The sequence below is a fragment of the Solanum verrucosum genome, unplaced genomic scaffold (genome assembly GCF_900185275.1).
Source record: "Solanum verrucosum unplaced genomic scaffold, falcon-dt-bn FXZP01000049.1, whole genome shotgun sequence".
Lineage (NCBI taxonomy): Eukaryota > Viridiplantae > Streptophyta > Magnoliopsida > Solanales > Solanaceae > Solanum > Solanum verrucosum.
In genome coordinates, this window is record NW_026020221.1 from 11435595 (window position 1) to 11449078 (window position 13484).

The following is a 13484-nucleotide window of genomic DNA, read 5'->3' on the forward strand; positions in this document are numbered from 1 at the left end:
GATCCATATTTTCTTGTGGTGCCTCTTGAAAAACAAATTGAAGTTTCCATCCCCAAAATATGTCTTATTGGATTAAGAAATAAGTAACAACTAATTATAATATTATATCTTCCGGCTGGAAAAATGATCCATTTGAGAGCCTAAAAGGTAATTAAATTGTCAATGTACTCCAAGAGAAGAAAAAAAATGGCTCAACAAATAAGAATAATTATAGTAATATCCTTAAACGAATAAATAGAATCTTCAAAATACAAGTTTATTAGACAAACAAGAATCACAAATTACATGAAGATTACAAATATGACCAATATATACAATAAAATATATATGGCTTTTTCACACTCTGGATAGTAGTACATTATATTGTAGCAAATTAAATTAAAAAACAAGACAATAAATGGTTGTACAGAGTTACATGATATTATAAAAATTGATTGAGGACATTTTTCATCAAGAAATTGGTGATGATGAGATTAGTTTTTTGGGAGAGATGGAAAGAATCCCAAAATACATATTTATTTGCATCAGTGCATGTGAGTGGGTTTAATTTGTCACATAAGTAACTCATTTCAAATAAACCCGTGCCACAACATGCTACACCAGCCACCTCAAATCCTGTTTTCAAAGCAAAAGAAATTAACCAATTCATTAGAAGATAATCAATTGTAAATCATTCAAAGAGATGTAAGAAATGGTGAATTTCATTTTGGAAATCACAAAATAAATATAGGTAATAACATTTAATTACTTCTTCTCATATATAAGAATTAAGAAGTCAGTGAGAGCAGCTCAATCAGGCATCTCTTCGTTGACATGTAAACTTAAAAATGCAGTGCCTTTTTGAGAATATGTGCTTGAAGATAGTTGTACTTGATGATGTAGTATTTGTACCATCTCCCTTGGGCACAACAATGCACATGTATAGTGTTGCTACAACTTCCTTTTTTACTTTGTAATGTTATTGTATTAATACTACAAAGAACCATGACTGATTTACAATTGGCACAATACATAAATATACCCTTTTACTTGGGTTTGCACAAGTAGAGATTTAAATATGTATAAAATTGAATAAGTATACATGTACACACGTCTTACGTGACATAATACATGCAGGGTAAGACACCACATAAGATACTGCGTAGGACGTGAATTGCCACATAGAACGTCAAGTAGGATGCATGTATCTATAATTTGCTCAACTTTATACAACTTTAAGTGTCTATTTGTACGTACCAAAATGAAAAAAAACATAAATATCATATGAAGTTAAGTTAGCTGACATATTTATGTATTATGCCTTTACAATAACATAACAAAGTACAAAGAGAGAAGTAACCATTTAGTTGAATGAATAAAAAAAAACTTACCAAATGAGGAAGGATTTCTGATAATTTGAAGTATGAGCTCATATGGATTAGAAAAAACCATTTTCATCCCAGGAAGTTCCCTATTTAACTTGTCAACCAAACCATTCAACATCACATTAAACCTCAAAGCACAGTCATTGTATTTCTCATTGCATGCATCTCCATGTCCTCTTATAATATTTGTTGCTCTTTCTAAAGGTAAACATCCCATTGGAGGAAGTCCAGTAAATGATATTTTCCTAGCTCCAAGTTGATAAATTTGTTTGATAAAATTCTCAGCAAGTTCAATTAGAAAGCCTTGATATTGTTCTATTGTGAATTGAGATGCACGTTTGCTTTGTATTGAATAATAATTCTCCAAGAAATCATTTGTTCCCAAGCTCACTAGATATAGTGCTTCTTGTATTATGTATTTTGCTTTTTTGCTCCCTACATATGCTTCTAGTTTCTTTTGATACTCCTTGTAGTTCTCTATTTCCTTCCACAATGGTATCACACTCTGTCAAAGGAGTCAATTAATTAGATAAAAAAGGAAGGAATTTTGACAGGAGTATAATCGCTCATCTAAATAATCGATAATAGGCATACTTTCACCTATTTTGGCAGATTATATATACATAATACTTCTTCTGTCCCAATTTAGGTGGATTATATACACATGATACTTCATCTTCCTAATTTAGGCGGATTATGTATACATACTATTTTCTCTATTCCAATATATATGACACACTTTCTTTTAGTCTATTTCTAAAAAATGACATACTTACTAATTTGACAAATAGTTACTTCCTCTGTCTAACAATAATTATTGTTCACTATTGATTTGACACACATATTAAGAAGCAGTAATTGATAGGGGTAATTTTATCAAATCACCCTATTAATAAAAGTCATCTAAACATTGAAAAATGAATATTAGTATTTAATAGCAAAGGTAAAATGGACACAACATAATAAATTTTTCACTGATTTTATAAATTAGACAAATATTATTAAACATCTCAAAATAGTATAATGAACGAGTAAAAATAAATGAATAGAGTGATATTTTATCCATCTTAAGTCCCACTTGCCGACAAAAAGTTCATAAAGTAGTTGTACTTCTTTTAAGGAAAATTTTGAAAAATTTCAAAGTCTTTCTATATTTTTAAATTATATGCCCAATAAAACTAGATTACATAAATTAAATTAAGACGAAAGAGTATTATAAATGCTCCAAAAAGAACCCAGTGTGCACGGAGAGTGGTTAATAAATGTCCTATTCACAATTCACCCAACAAACACAATTATATTCCGGGCCACAAAAAATAAACAGAATTATATTATTTCAAAGTCGATTTAAGTTATGGCCATGGATGATAGTGTTAGGATAAAAATAATTGTAATTTATAGCGGTGATAAATTAAACGGTAAATAGACTATATAATATAATATTTTGATCAAGTGACTTACAAATTCAAAACTAAATTAATATTTCAATATACATAAAATTTATTGAGATTATAATCTCTGGCTAAATGAAACTCTCAAAAGATTATATTGTGGATACCTCGATGATATTTTATTATGATATAAGAAGAACGGCGTTTAATTAATTTATAAAGTCCAAACTTTTTCTTCGAGAAAGAAATAACCTAATATAAAAGAGTTTTATCTATTCTACTAATACTTTAATTTCCCATCCAAAGAAAAATAAAATTCAAATACGATATGAAAATCATGACGAGACAAATATTCTATCCATGAAATGATTTGTCTCACTTTCTTTTTTGGTCACTTAAAATAAAAATGTTATATCCCATCTCTTCCAATTTATGTGACAGTTTTAGTTTTATCAGGAATTTGCGCATAAAATCTTCAATTTTTAAAAAATAAAATTTATATATTTATAAACTACATAAAACTATTTAAAAGATACATGAAATTTATGATAAAAAATAAAATTATTTGAATCTCAAAAAATGTGTTACATAAATTGAGACAGATGGAGTAGTAAGTAGAGAGATGGAATGGATTGCTTACAAGAACTTGAGAAGTGGCATTATCATAACCAGTACCAGCAGAAGCAAAACAAACTCCACCAGCAAAATCAGTTATATTAAACATTGGATCCAAATAAGCAGGCACAAATGGTCTCAAACCAAAAGCCTCAGATATAAAATCTGGCGGGATACGTCCATTACAAAACCTTCCTGTTGGCATTTTACCATAAAAATCACGTCCATAAGGCTCAAAATTACTCTTAAGAACAGTAGAAATCTGGTTATTATTTCCAGCATCTACCGATGAATCGCCGAATACTATAATTGCTGGAACTTTTCCTCCTACAACACAAGGGATGATAATTAGTTGGACAAAAATTATAATAAGACATGAAATGAACTTGTAATTAGCTTCCATTTTTTTAAAATTTTGGGTAGTTGGGTTTATTGTTTAAGGTTATGGGGATTTGAGTTAAGTATATTCACTTCTTATACAGGTGAATAGGTGGGAAAGAGGGTCCTTTGGCAGGAGTTTGTTGGTGTATCATTAATGATGAGTAATGAAAAAATTATCTACGTGTTACTCATCCCGTTTTATATTAGTTGTTTAAAATATTTTGTACAAGTGCTTTAAAAGGCGAACGCAATTGGATCTATGAGATATATATATATATGATGCATCTTCAATTTAGTAATTTTATTACTAAAAATTAATAGATAAAAATAAAACTTTTAATGATAAATCTAAATAAATCACTAATGATATAGAAAAAAAAAATATTATAATTTTTATTTGAGAAAGATAATAACACAAAAAATAATCATAATAGAGATAATTTTTAAAATAAAATCATTATCCATCCCCACATGTATTACTTTTCCATCCTCAACTAATATTAGCACCAATTATTGCTCATATCTTGCCAAGAAGGAAATGATAAAAAGGGTAAGAGTAATAACAAAAAATGAATAAATATAATGATATGAAATCTCTATTCTATCAATTTCAAGCACAATTATCTAAAAATTATTTATAACATTGTTATTTTAGTTGATTTATTTATTTATATATTTTAGAAAAAAACATTATTATAACATGAAAAATAAGATAGCATAAAGTATCATATATTACACCACTAATAAAAAAATAATTTATAGCAAAAATACTTTAAAAACAATCAAAATCAAAGTCAATGCATAAAAGTACACTTTTTAGCCTGGGACTTTATGCTCGGTGTATTTCCTCCTTCAATTTGTGTAGCAGAGCGTTTTTGAAATACCCCATGCTGAAACTCGTCATAGGACTCACCCTGAAAACGCCTTTGAAAACTATGCTTGCACACACACCTCAAGAAAGCTTTAAGTAGAGTTGTATTGTTCAAAATTAACCTTAGTAATAATGGTTTCGAGCTTTAAATTTGACTATTATTACTTTATATAATTATTTATTACTAAGAAGTAAGAATAATGTTAAAAAAAAATTAAAACTCTCTTAAATTACTAATGAACAATTAAAATAATATCCATTTTTGATAGAAGGAACATGAAAAATTAAATGGAAGGAGTAGAACTTTAGTACTCTATTATGTATATATATAATTTCCGTATCTTCATGGAATTCTTCAATCCTTTCTGATGAATTTAGTTATGAGTAGAGAATCAGTCTCCCTCATAGCCAATTTATTTTAATTTGTGTGTTAAGTGTTTGATTTGTGAGGCCTTTCACAAGAATTAGCTAAGGACTTTCACGAATTGATGGAATATTTGGAATACTCCAACATGAAAGGTCTAAAGATATATTCAATATATTATATTAAGTATTCAACCATTTTAATTACATTATAATTTTAATGAGGGATAACTTGATTTTTTTACACTACTTTCAATCCGTAGTATAAATGGTAGAATATTATGACCGTCTATAATCCATTCTTATAAAGAGATCTGTATGAGGATATTTACATGGACCTTCCTCAAAAATCTCAGAATCAGGGTTAGGGGCTAAACAAGTATGTAGATTCTCTAAATCCTTGTATATATTAATGTCAACAAACTTAATGTACTCCAAGCTAAGTGAAGAAAAAAAAATTAACTAAAAAAATAAGAATAATAATAGCAATGTTTTTACACGAAAAATAAATAAATTAAAAGCTTTTAGAATACAATCTTTTAAAAGACAAATTACATCACTTAGCGAGTTGAAATGAAGAGTACAAATATCATACCGTCTTGATATGACTTATTATATGCAATCATTTTTTTTTATCTAACTCTGGATGATATACAATCTAGCAAATCAAACTAAAAAACAACACAAGGTATAAAATCTATCGATCTAGGTATACAAAATACATGATATTACACAAATTGATGGAGGACATTTTTCATCAAGGAATTGGTGATAATTTGGTTAGTTTTTTGGGTGAGATGGAAAGAATCCCAAAAAACATACTTATTTGGGTCAGGGCATGTGAGTGGATTTAACTTATTACATAAGTAACTCATTTCGAATAATCCTGTGCCACAACATGCTATACGTGCCACTTCAAATCCTGTTTTAAACAAAGCAATTCATTAGAACATAATCATGCAATCCATTAAAAAACACTGAAATTAGCTACGAATTTTGTTACTGATATGTAGTTATTTGCTCATGGCTAATGAAAATGTCGTTAATTCTCTGCTAAGTAAAATTAGTGACAATTTTTGTTGTTTAGCTATCAAATTGTTATCGTCACTAAATCCAATTTTTTAGTACATATATGTATATAGAAATGGATACTTACTTTTTAGAAATAATTACAAAATAACTATACTTGCTAACTTTTAACTTAATTTTACTATTTTCTTTGTCACATTTATGTGACAGTATTCTGATTTCGAAAGTCAAACAAATTACTCATGTCTGTTAAACTTTTTAACTATTGATTACTACTTTAACTTATAGTTTAAATCTCAAATAGTGAAAAATGTAATATCAGTTAAAAAAATGGGCGTTCCCGTGTATATAAGTATTAGGTTCACCAATGCACACAATTATATTATTATTATTATATATCTCCAACCTATTTTAACTATTCCTCGATCGAGATCTTTCTACTTATGACCCTTGAATTATAGAAGAAACAATCTCAATTGCCTCTAAAAGCTTATGAGATATGTTCAAGTTGTATGATCTCAATGATAAGGATATTTTGTGTGCCACTTGTGATGATGAGGAAATTTAACAAATGAGGTAATTGAAAGAAGAAAACTTACCAAATGAGGCAGGATTTTGGACCATTTGAAGTATGATACCATAAGGATTAGCAAAAGCTATTCTAATCCCAGGAAGCTCCTTATTTAACTTTTGAATCAAAGCACTCAACATCTCATTAAACTTCAAAGCACAATCATTATAGTTGTTATTGCATGTATCACCTTGTCCTCTTAACATATTTGCTGATCTTTCTAAAGGTAAACAACCCATTGGAGGAAGTCCAGTTAATGATATTTTCCTAGCTCCAAGTTGATAAATTTCTTTAATAAAATTCTCAACATGTCCAATAATAAACCCTCGATATTGTTCTGTTGTGTATTGAAATGCACGTACACTTTGCATTGCAAAGTAATTCTCCAAGAAATCATTTGTTCCCATGCTTACAATATAAAGTGCGTCTTGTATTATATATTTTGATTTTTGGATCCCTACATATGCTTCTAGTTTCTTTTGATACTCCTTGTAGTTCTCTATTTCCTTCCATAATGGCATCACATTCTGCCAAAGGAGACAATCACAATGGTTAGGTCTCGTGTATAGTCGCTCATCAAAATAATAGCTGTTTATAGTATCCTTCTATATATATATATATATATATATATATATATATATGTTATACACGTAGACGTCTAGTAGTATATATGGCTAGTGGTTGTAATTTTTTTTTTGGCAAGTCGCCAAATGTGTAACTCTCCTCGAGAGTTTAATGCATTTGGTCAATCGATCAAAAATAACTATAAATGTTAGCCAAATATACACTAATTACGTATAATGTGTATATTGTATATACATTTATTAGCTATTTTTATGCACATACCATGTAAAGCTCCCTAAGAATGGACTTAAGTTATATGCATTGTTCGTTTAATTTAATTACTGATTAATGTTATTTTCTTCGTTTTAATTTATGTAAATCTATTTGAATGAATATGGAGTTGAAAAATTCCTCGATCCATACGGTTTCCTCCTTAAAAAAAAAAAGGAAAAAAAATGGAGTTGAATCTTTCTTTTTTAAAACTTTTAAAATTTATATAATTTGTATGACTCTAAATTCTTCTCATTAAATTTGAATTGAAAAGTTCATATAGTACATTGTTTCTAAATCTGGAAAGGGTCAGTTCTTTCTTTTAATAATAATATAGACAATATAAATACCTGGTATGCTTTTTTTTTTTTCGCAAAACTTTTAGTTGATGGTGAATTTGAAAAATAATAAAAATGAAATAATTAAGGATCCATATAGAAATGAATATTACTCCACGATGCTTTAATTATTATACCTAAAATTACTACGTAAATTGATAATAGGCCCTTCCTCACCTATTTAGGCGGATTATAAGGCATACTATAAATGCTCCATGGACAAAATTAATTAAAACCCAATTGTTTTCTAGCCCAAAAAGGTTCATTTTTTTGTTTTCTATAATTAAATAAACCTAATTATGTGCACAATAATATTAATGTTATTTTCGCTCAACAAACACAATTATATTCTGGGCCACAAAATAGAAGAAGCACAACAATATAATGTCATTTTCAAGTATATAAATAAAAATTAAATATGCAAAAAAAATAGTTTAATAATTTTGTGTATAAAGACTCTTTATTAATGTGCATATAATTGTTGTTAGAAGTTCTTTTTAATTTGTTATAATGCAAGAAGAAGAAATTGAATGCATTTGTTAACCGATTTAAAAATAATAATAGTAAGAATGAAAAAAAAAGAAAAAGACAAGTACTAGTAGTTTTTTTTCGTAAATTTATGACCATAATTGATTACCTTAAAATTATCATTAAATATAGGAAAAATGCTCAAATATGCCATCAAACTTTGAGAAAAGACTCATCTATGTCATCGTTAAACTATGCCATTTCGTTTGACAAAAAACTCATCCATGCCATTATTTGTTAACTGAAAATAATTTCAATTTTGTAAAACTATTTTTTACACGTGATCAATTAGTCACGTCATTAATTAAATCATTTTTTAAAGGAAAAATGTTCAAATATGCCATCAAATTTTGAGAAAAGGCTCATCTATGTCATTTTAGTTAATAAATAATGACATGATCAATGAGCCTTTATTCAAACTAAAGTGACATAAATAAACCAAACTTTTAACGAATGACATAGACACACTTATCATGTCATGTCAGGTAAGACAAACAAATAAATTGAAATGGAGCAAGAAATATATAAATGTTGCAATAAGTAGATATGGAATTGAATCTTACTAGAACATGAGAAGTGGTACTATCATAACCAGTACCAGCAGAAGCAAAACAAACTCCAACAGCAAAATCAGTTATATTATACATTGGATCTAAATAAGCAGGCACAAATGGTCTCAAACCAAAAGCCTCAGATATAAAATCTGGTGGAATACGTCCATTACAAAACCTTCCTGTTGCCTTTTTATCATAATAATCACGTCCATAAGGTGGAAAATTGCTCCTAAGAACAGTTAAAATTTGATTATTATTCCCAGTATCTACCGTCGAATCGCCGAATACTATAATTGCTGGAACTTTTCCTCCTACAACACAAGGGGTAATTAGTTGGACAAAAAATAAAATTCGACATGGCATGAAGTTGTAAGCTTTCATTTTATTTTTTTAAAATTTAAATTATTTTTTTGGGGTGATGTAATTTTTTGTTTAGGGTTATGTGGATTTAAGTTAAGTATATTAATGTTTTTATACAGATAAATGGGTGGGAAAGAGGGTCCTTTGGTAGAAATTTGTTGGTTTACAGACTAGTAACCACTAGTACTCTATTTTATAGGTAGTCCCTTGTTTTTTTTTTTTTTTTTTTTTAAATTTCTAAAGTATAATTCATTAAATCCATCAAATTAGTTTAGTAAAGTAAATTTCTCTCTATATAGAAGTGGCCAGAGAAGCAGCTGACGGTTGTCCTGCCAGCTTGCTTTCCGGAGGCTATTTTGGTCATTTTAGGTTATTTTTTATTTGTTTGTCTTATTTTTATTTAAATTTATTATATATTAAAAAATTATGTAAAAAATATTAAAATTACAACAATTAGCAGCTTAAAATATTAGAAGATACAAAAAATTCGGTTGCCTCTCGAAATTATATCAATACTAGATAAATTGGGACAAAGAAAGTAACACATATTATTTGAAATGTAGTAAGAAAGCACTATAAATCACATATTTAAACAAAAAAATAATAAATATTGGGTCCATGCTAGCACTGGCTCAAAATCTAGTATTTTCTTAGAGGAAATTTTCTTAGCTACTGCTTAATTACGCTTCATAGCTATAAGATAAACAAATTATATGCAAATAGTTAGGTAAACAGATACAAATTATGGATTTATACAATTAGGAACCAAATTATACAAATTCTGGACGATCCATGTAAATATGGTTATATGTTAGTGATGAAAAGTAATTTCTTCAATATGAAGAAAAAATACATCATAAAATGTTAGTCAAAATTCTTATAGTTTGACTCTAAAAAAGAAAATCATGACAATGAAAAGTGGACGAAGGGTGTATATTATTGTCTATTTTAGAAAAATAATTTATAGATGGTAGAGTCTAGAGACCTGTAAGAATATCCTCATAATTAAATACTTTTGATAAACTTTTTGATAGTTTTAAGGAGAAACACTTGAAAGTTTTTTGTTTTTTTAAATATTTTTTTTTTACCCTCCCTAGGAGATTCCACCCCTTTTTGCTCCCTTGGTGACTTGAACTCGGAATCTTTGGGTTGGAAGTGAGGGGTGTTTACCATTCGAACAACTCCCTCTAGTCGAAACACTTGAAAGTTAGAAGAGAGATGGTACCAATTTTTTTTTTTATATTTAAAAAAAATAAAATTTAAGAGAGAGATGGGAGTAAATAGAAATATCCTTCCTTGTTTTTGAGCAAAATACACGCATGCTATTATATGCCAATTCTTTTAAAATGTTTATTTGTTAAATATCTATTTAACTAAAATATGTCAATTTAATCTAAGAATTGTATATATTTGTCAATTCCACTTATTTAAGAGTGTATATTACAACTTTTAAATGCACTATTTTATAATTATTACTAATAAATTTTTAATTACGGTCTTAATAGATTTGTATTAATTTATATTATATTTGTTTTATTTTATTAAGTGTTAACATTAACTAATAAGTAAGAGAAAAATATGGGGTTGCGTTTTTGGGACAAATCCATTACTATAAGTTAGACAACTATCTTACTTCTATATATTAGCCATCTTTATGTGAGTTCTTTTCTATTAAGTAATCATATTAAATTTTAATGTAGTGTAGATAGTGTAAGTTCATTAGAAATCAAGAATAATTTTTTTTTGTGTTGTTGTTATACTATTAGAGGCCACGTCTCTTATAAAGTGAGCAAATTAATGATTTTTCTCTTATATTTAGACGTAATGTCTATAAAATTTGATATACATGCTATATTTTATCAAACAAGAATGTACACCAACAACATAGTTAATAATGTATATGTATAAAGTGAGATATAATATTACGACATGTTTGTACCTCATAAAATCAAAATTAATAGAAATAGAAATAGGCCTGTCAAATGGGCCGGATGACCTAGTTTTTGGTCCAGTAAGACCGGCACATTAAGGAATCGACACTGGTAAGACATGACCGACACCCAGTCAGTCAAATGTATTGGGCTGATCTAGAGTTTTTAGGCCACAAACGGGTAAGACCGACCAGTAAGGAACCGATAGCCAGTCCACCGGTTCACGGGCCCAATTAAACTTTATTTTTAAATGCACATGTGGATCGTTGGGTCACTTTCTTAAAAATGGCCCAAAATTCTCTTTGTTTAAACATAATAATTTATAACTTACATTTTTATCTATAAATACTTGTTATGTTTCATTATTTTTCCTACAACAATTTTCTAATTTTCTCTTAATTTCTCAATTCTCTCTTAAAGTGATAGCAAACTTATATTATATTTTGCAATTAACAATATCAAGGGAAAGTTTTCAAACTTTCAAGTTTCAAGTGTGCAACATTTCATCAATTGTATAATTTTTTCTTTATCTCCGACAATTTAGTATATTCATTCATTCTCTTACTTATATATTAATTTTTGAATATTTAATTATATTTTTTTTTGTTTATAATTATTATTATTTTAATTTGGATTATGAATATGATAAAAAGTAGGTCAAAGTGTTAAAAATTTGTGTCTCGAAGGTAGTAGTGGTAGTAAGAAAAAAAAAAGTTTCGGTAGAGGTAGTACAAGCAAATTTCATTCGTGTATGCCTGAAGCATCATCTAATGAAATTGGAGAGATAGGTATAGTGCACATGATATGAATGAATTTGAGCTACAAAAAACTTACGGTATAGAAGAACAAAATGAAGTATAAGTAGAACCAAATAATAATGATGATAATATAGCAACTACTCCTGCTATTGTTATTGGTAATGCTAAATCTAGAACTTCTAATCTCCACCCCGACCTGTAAAATAAAGAAAAAAAACTAGTTTAGTATGACATTATATTAATCGAATACAAGGAACAACTAAAGTTGAATGTAGTGTTTGTTTGTATATTGTATACACTATTTGATAAAGTAATTCAAAATTAATAGTGATGCGAAGGATAAAATAAAACTTAAAAAAGGTATTTTAGAATACCTTATTTGTTGCCATCACTTTTCTCCTTATTGATACGAGTCTCGAACCCTTGACCTAATGGACAACTTTAGAATACTCACTCTACCATTAAGCTCAAGGAAGACTCGTGATAAATTTCTTAACATTTATTATTAAAAAGGCGTTACAGAAAATAGATGAAGAAAAATATTAACACGTACATAACATTGACTAAGGTTACAACAAATATAAAGAAATAAAAAGATTGAAAGTACAACTATGCATATTAATCTTGTAACCAAATATTTTTTTTATATATTTAGCACACAACAATATAATTTTCTAAAATATTTTACATAATTATAGTTATGTTTAGTAATGATAGTTGATATTGTCCAAAAATGAATATTTAATAGGGGCTAGTAATTTTCATAAATTTACATACTTTTACACTAATATTATTTGACATTAATCATTATTTCTTACATGCTTTAATCAATGAGGGACATATTATTTGTGTAGACGTCTAGATAATGAACATCCTGGTTGGAAATATCAAATACAACAACCTGGCGGTATTACTGGACCAATCCAAGATAGATTAAATTCACAGACCAAAAAATTAGTTGAGACGTATAATAAAATGAAGGATTGTAAAGAGTTGACAAAACTGATAGCTTTGGGTTGTTTACCTTTTTCATTTGCTTCTCCTGATGCTTTTATTCATCATAAACAATCAGTTTATAATACCATGAAGTACTTGTCGATCAGATATTTTTAGACTTCATGGACAATATACATACTATTTATGTTGGTTATTAACAAATCTTCCATGTAGAACTTCTGATGGAATGTATGCGTCCACTAATAATAACAGGATCAGGTCCTTTAGCACAGTTAAGATACAGAAAAGTAAATAATGGAAGTAAAGAGAACACACGATACTTTACGTGAAAACCTCCTTGCTCAAGGGGGTAAAACCACGACCTGTTACACAGTATTTTCAACTGCTTTCACTAATCTTCTCAAGCAAAAGTGAAACACAGATTACAACCACACGATGAGATTAACCTCTTAATCTCAACACTAAGTAATACAACATATTACTTACTGATCCTAAGTAATGCATCCATTGCCCACTATACTAATCCTCACTGATTAATATAGACTTTTGACCGTAAGACACAAAGTTAACCTTAACGATGTTCTTAAAATGATTCACACAAAGTTTTGAAATATTTCTATCAAGAGTGAAACGAATCCT

The 13484-nt window shown here is 28.2% G+C and overlaps 2 protein-coding genes across 2 annotated transcripts; both read right to left on the minus strand.

Annotated features, from left to right (window-relative positions):
• Nucleotides 1-214: 214 nt before the first annotated feature.
• Nucleotides 215-3790, minus strand: LOC125831178 (GDSL esterase/lipase At2g04570-like). Its single transcript, XM_049510366.1, has 3 exons — nucleotides 3396-3790; nucleotides 1371-1869; nucleotides 215-615 (listed from the first exon to the last, which is right to left on the minus strand). Exons 1-3 carry the CDS (start codon nucleotides 3771-3773, stop codon nucleotides 422-424), a joined length of 1071 nt encoding a protein of 356 aa, XP_049366323.1. The 5' UTR covers nucleotides 3774-3790; the 3' UTR covers nucleotides 215-421.
• A 1843-nt stretch (nucleotides 3791-5633) lies between these two features.
• On the minus strand, nucleotides 5634-9220 carry LOC125831179 (GDSL esterase/lipase At2g04570-like). The gene is made up of 3 exons (XM_049510367.1): nucleotides 8849-9220; nucleotides 6614-7112; nucleotides 5634-5907 (listed from the first exon to the last, which is right to left on the minus strand). Exons 1-3 carry the CDS (start codon nucleotides 9218-9220, stop codon nucleotides 5714-5716), a joined length of 1065 nt encoding a protein of 354 aa, XP_049366324.1. The 3' UTR covers nucleotides 5634-5713.
• Nucleotides 9221-13484: the final 4264 nt, after the last annotated feature.

Bases quoted from the DNA above. Each gene is read 5' to 3' on its own strand.
- LOC125831178 (XM_049510366.1), bottom strand. From the start codon at position 3,773: ATGGAAGCTAATTACAAGTTCATTTCATGTCTTATTATAATTTTTGTC. The intron at 1,870-3,395 runs GTAAGCAATCCA...CTCCTTTGACAG, and splicing joins ATGCCACTTCTCAAGTTCTT to AGTGTGATACCATTGTGGAA. The intron at 616-1,370 runs GTAAGTTTTTTT...CTTTGAAAACAG, and splicing joins CAGAAATCCTTCCTCATTTG to GATTTGAGGTGGCTGGTGTA.
- LOC125831179 (XM_049510367.1), bottom strand. From the start codon at position 9,220: ATGAAAGCTTACAACTTCATGCCATGTCGAATTTTATTTTTTGTCCAA. The intron at 7,113-8,848 runs GTAAGATTCAAT...CTCCTTTGGCAG, and splicing joins GTACCACTTCTCATGTTCTA to AATGTGATGCCATTATGGAA. The intron at 5,908-6,613 runs GTAAGTTTTCTT...TGTTTAAAACAG, and splicing joins CCAAAATCCTGCCTCATTTG to GATTTGAAGTGGCACGTATA.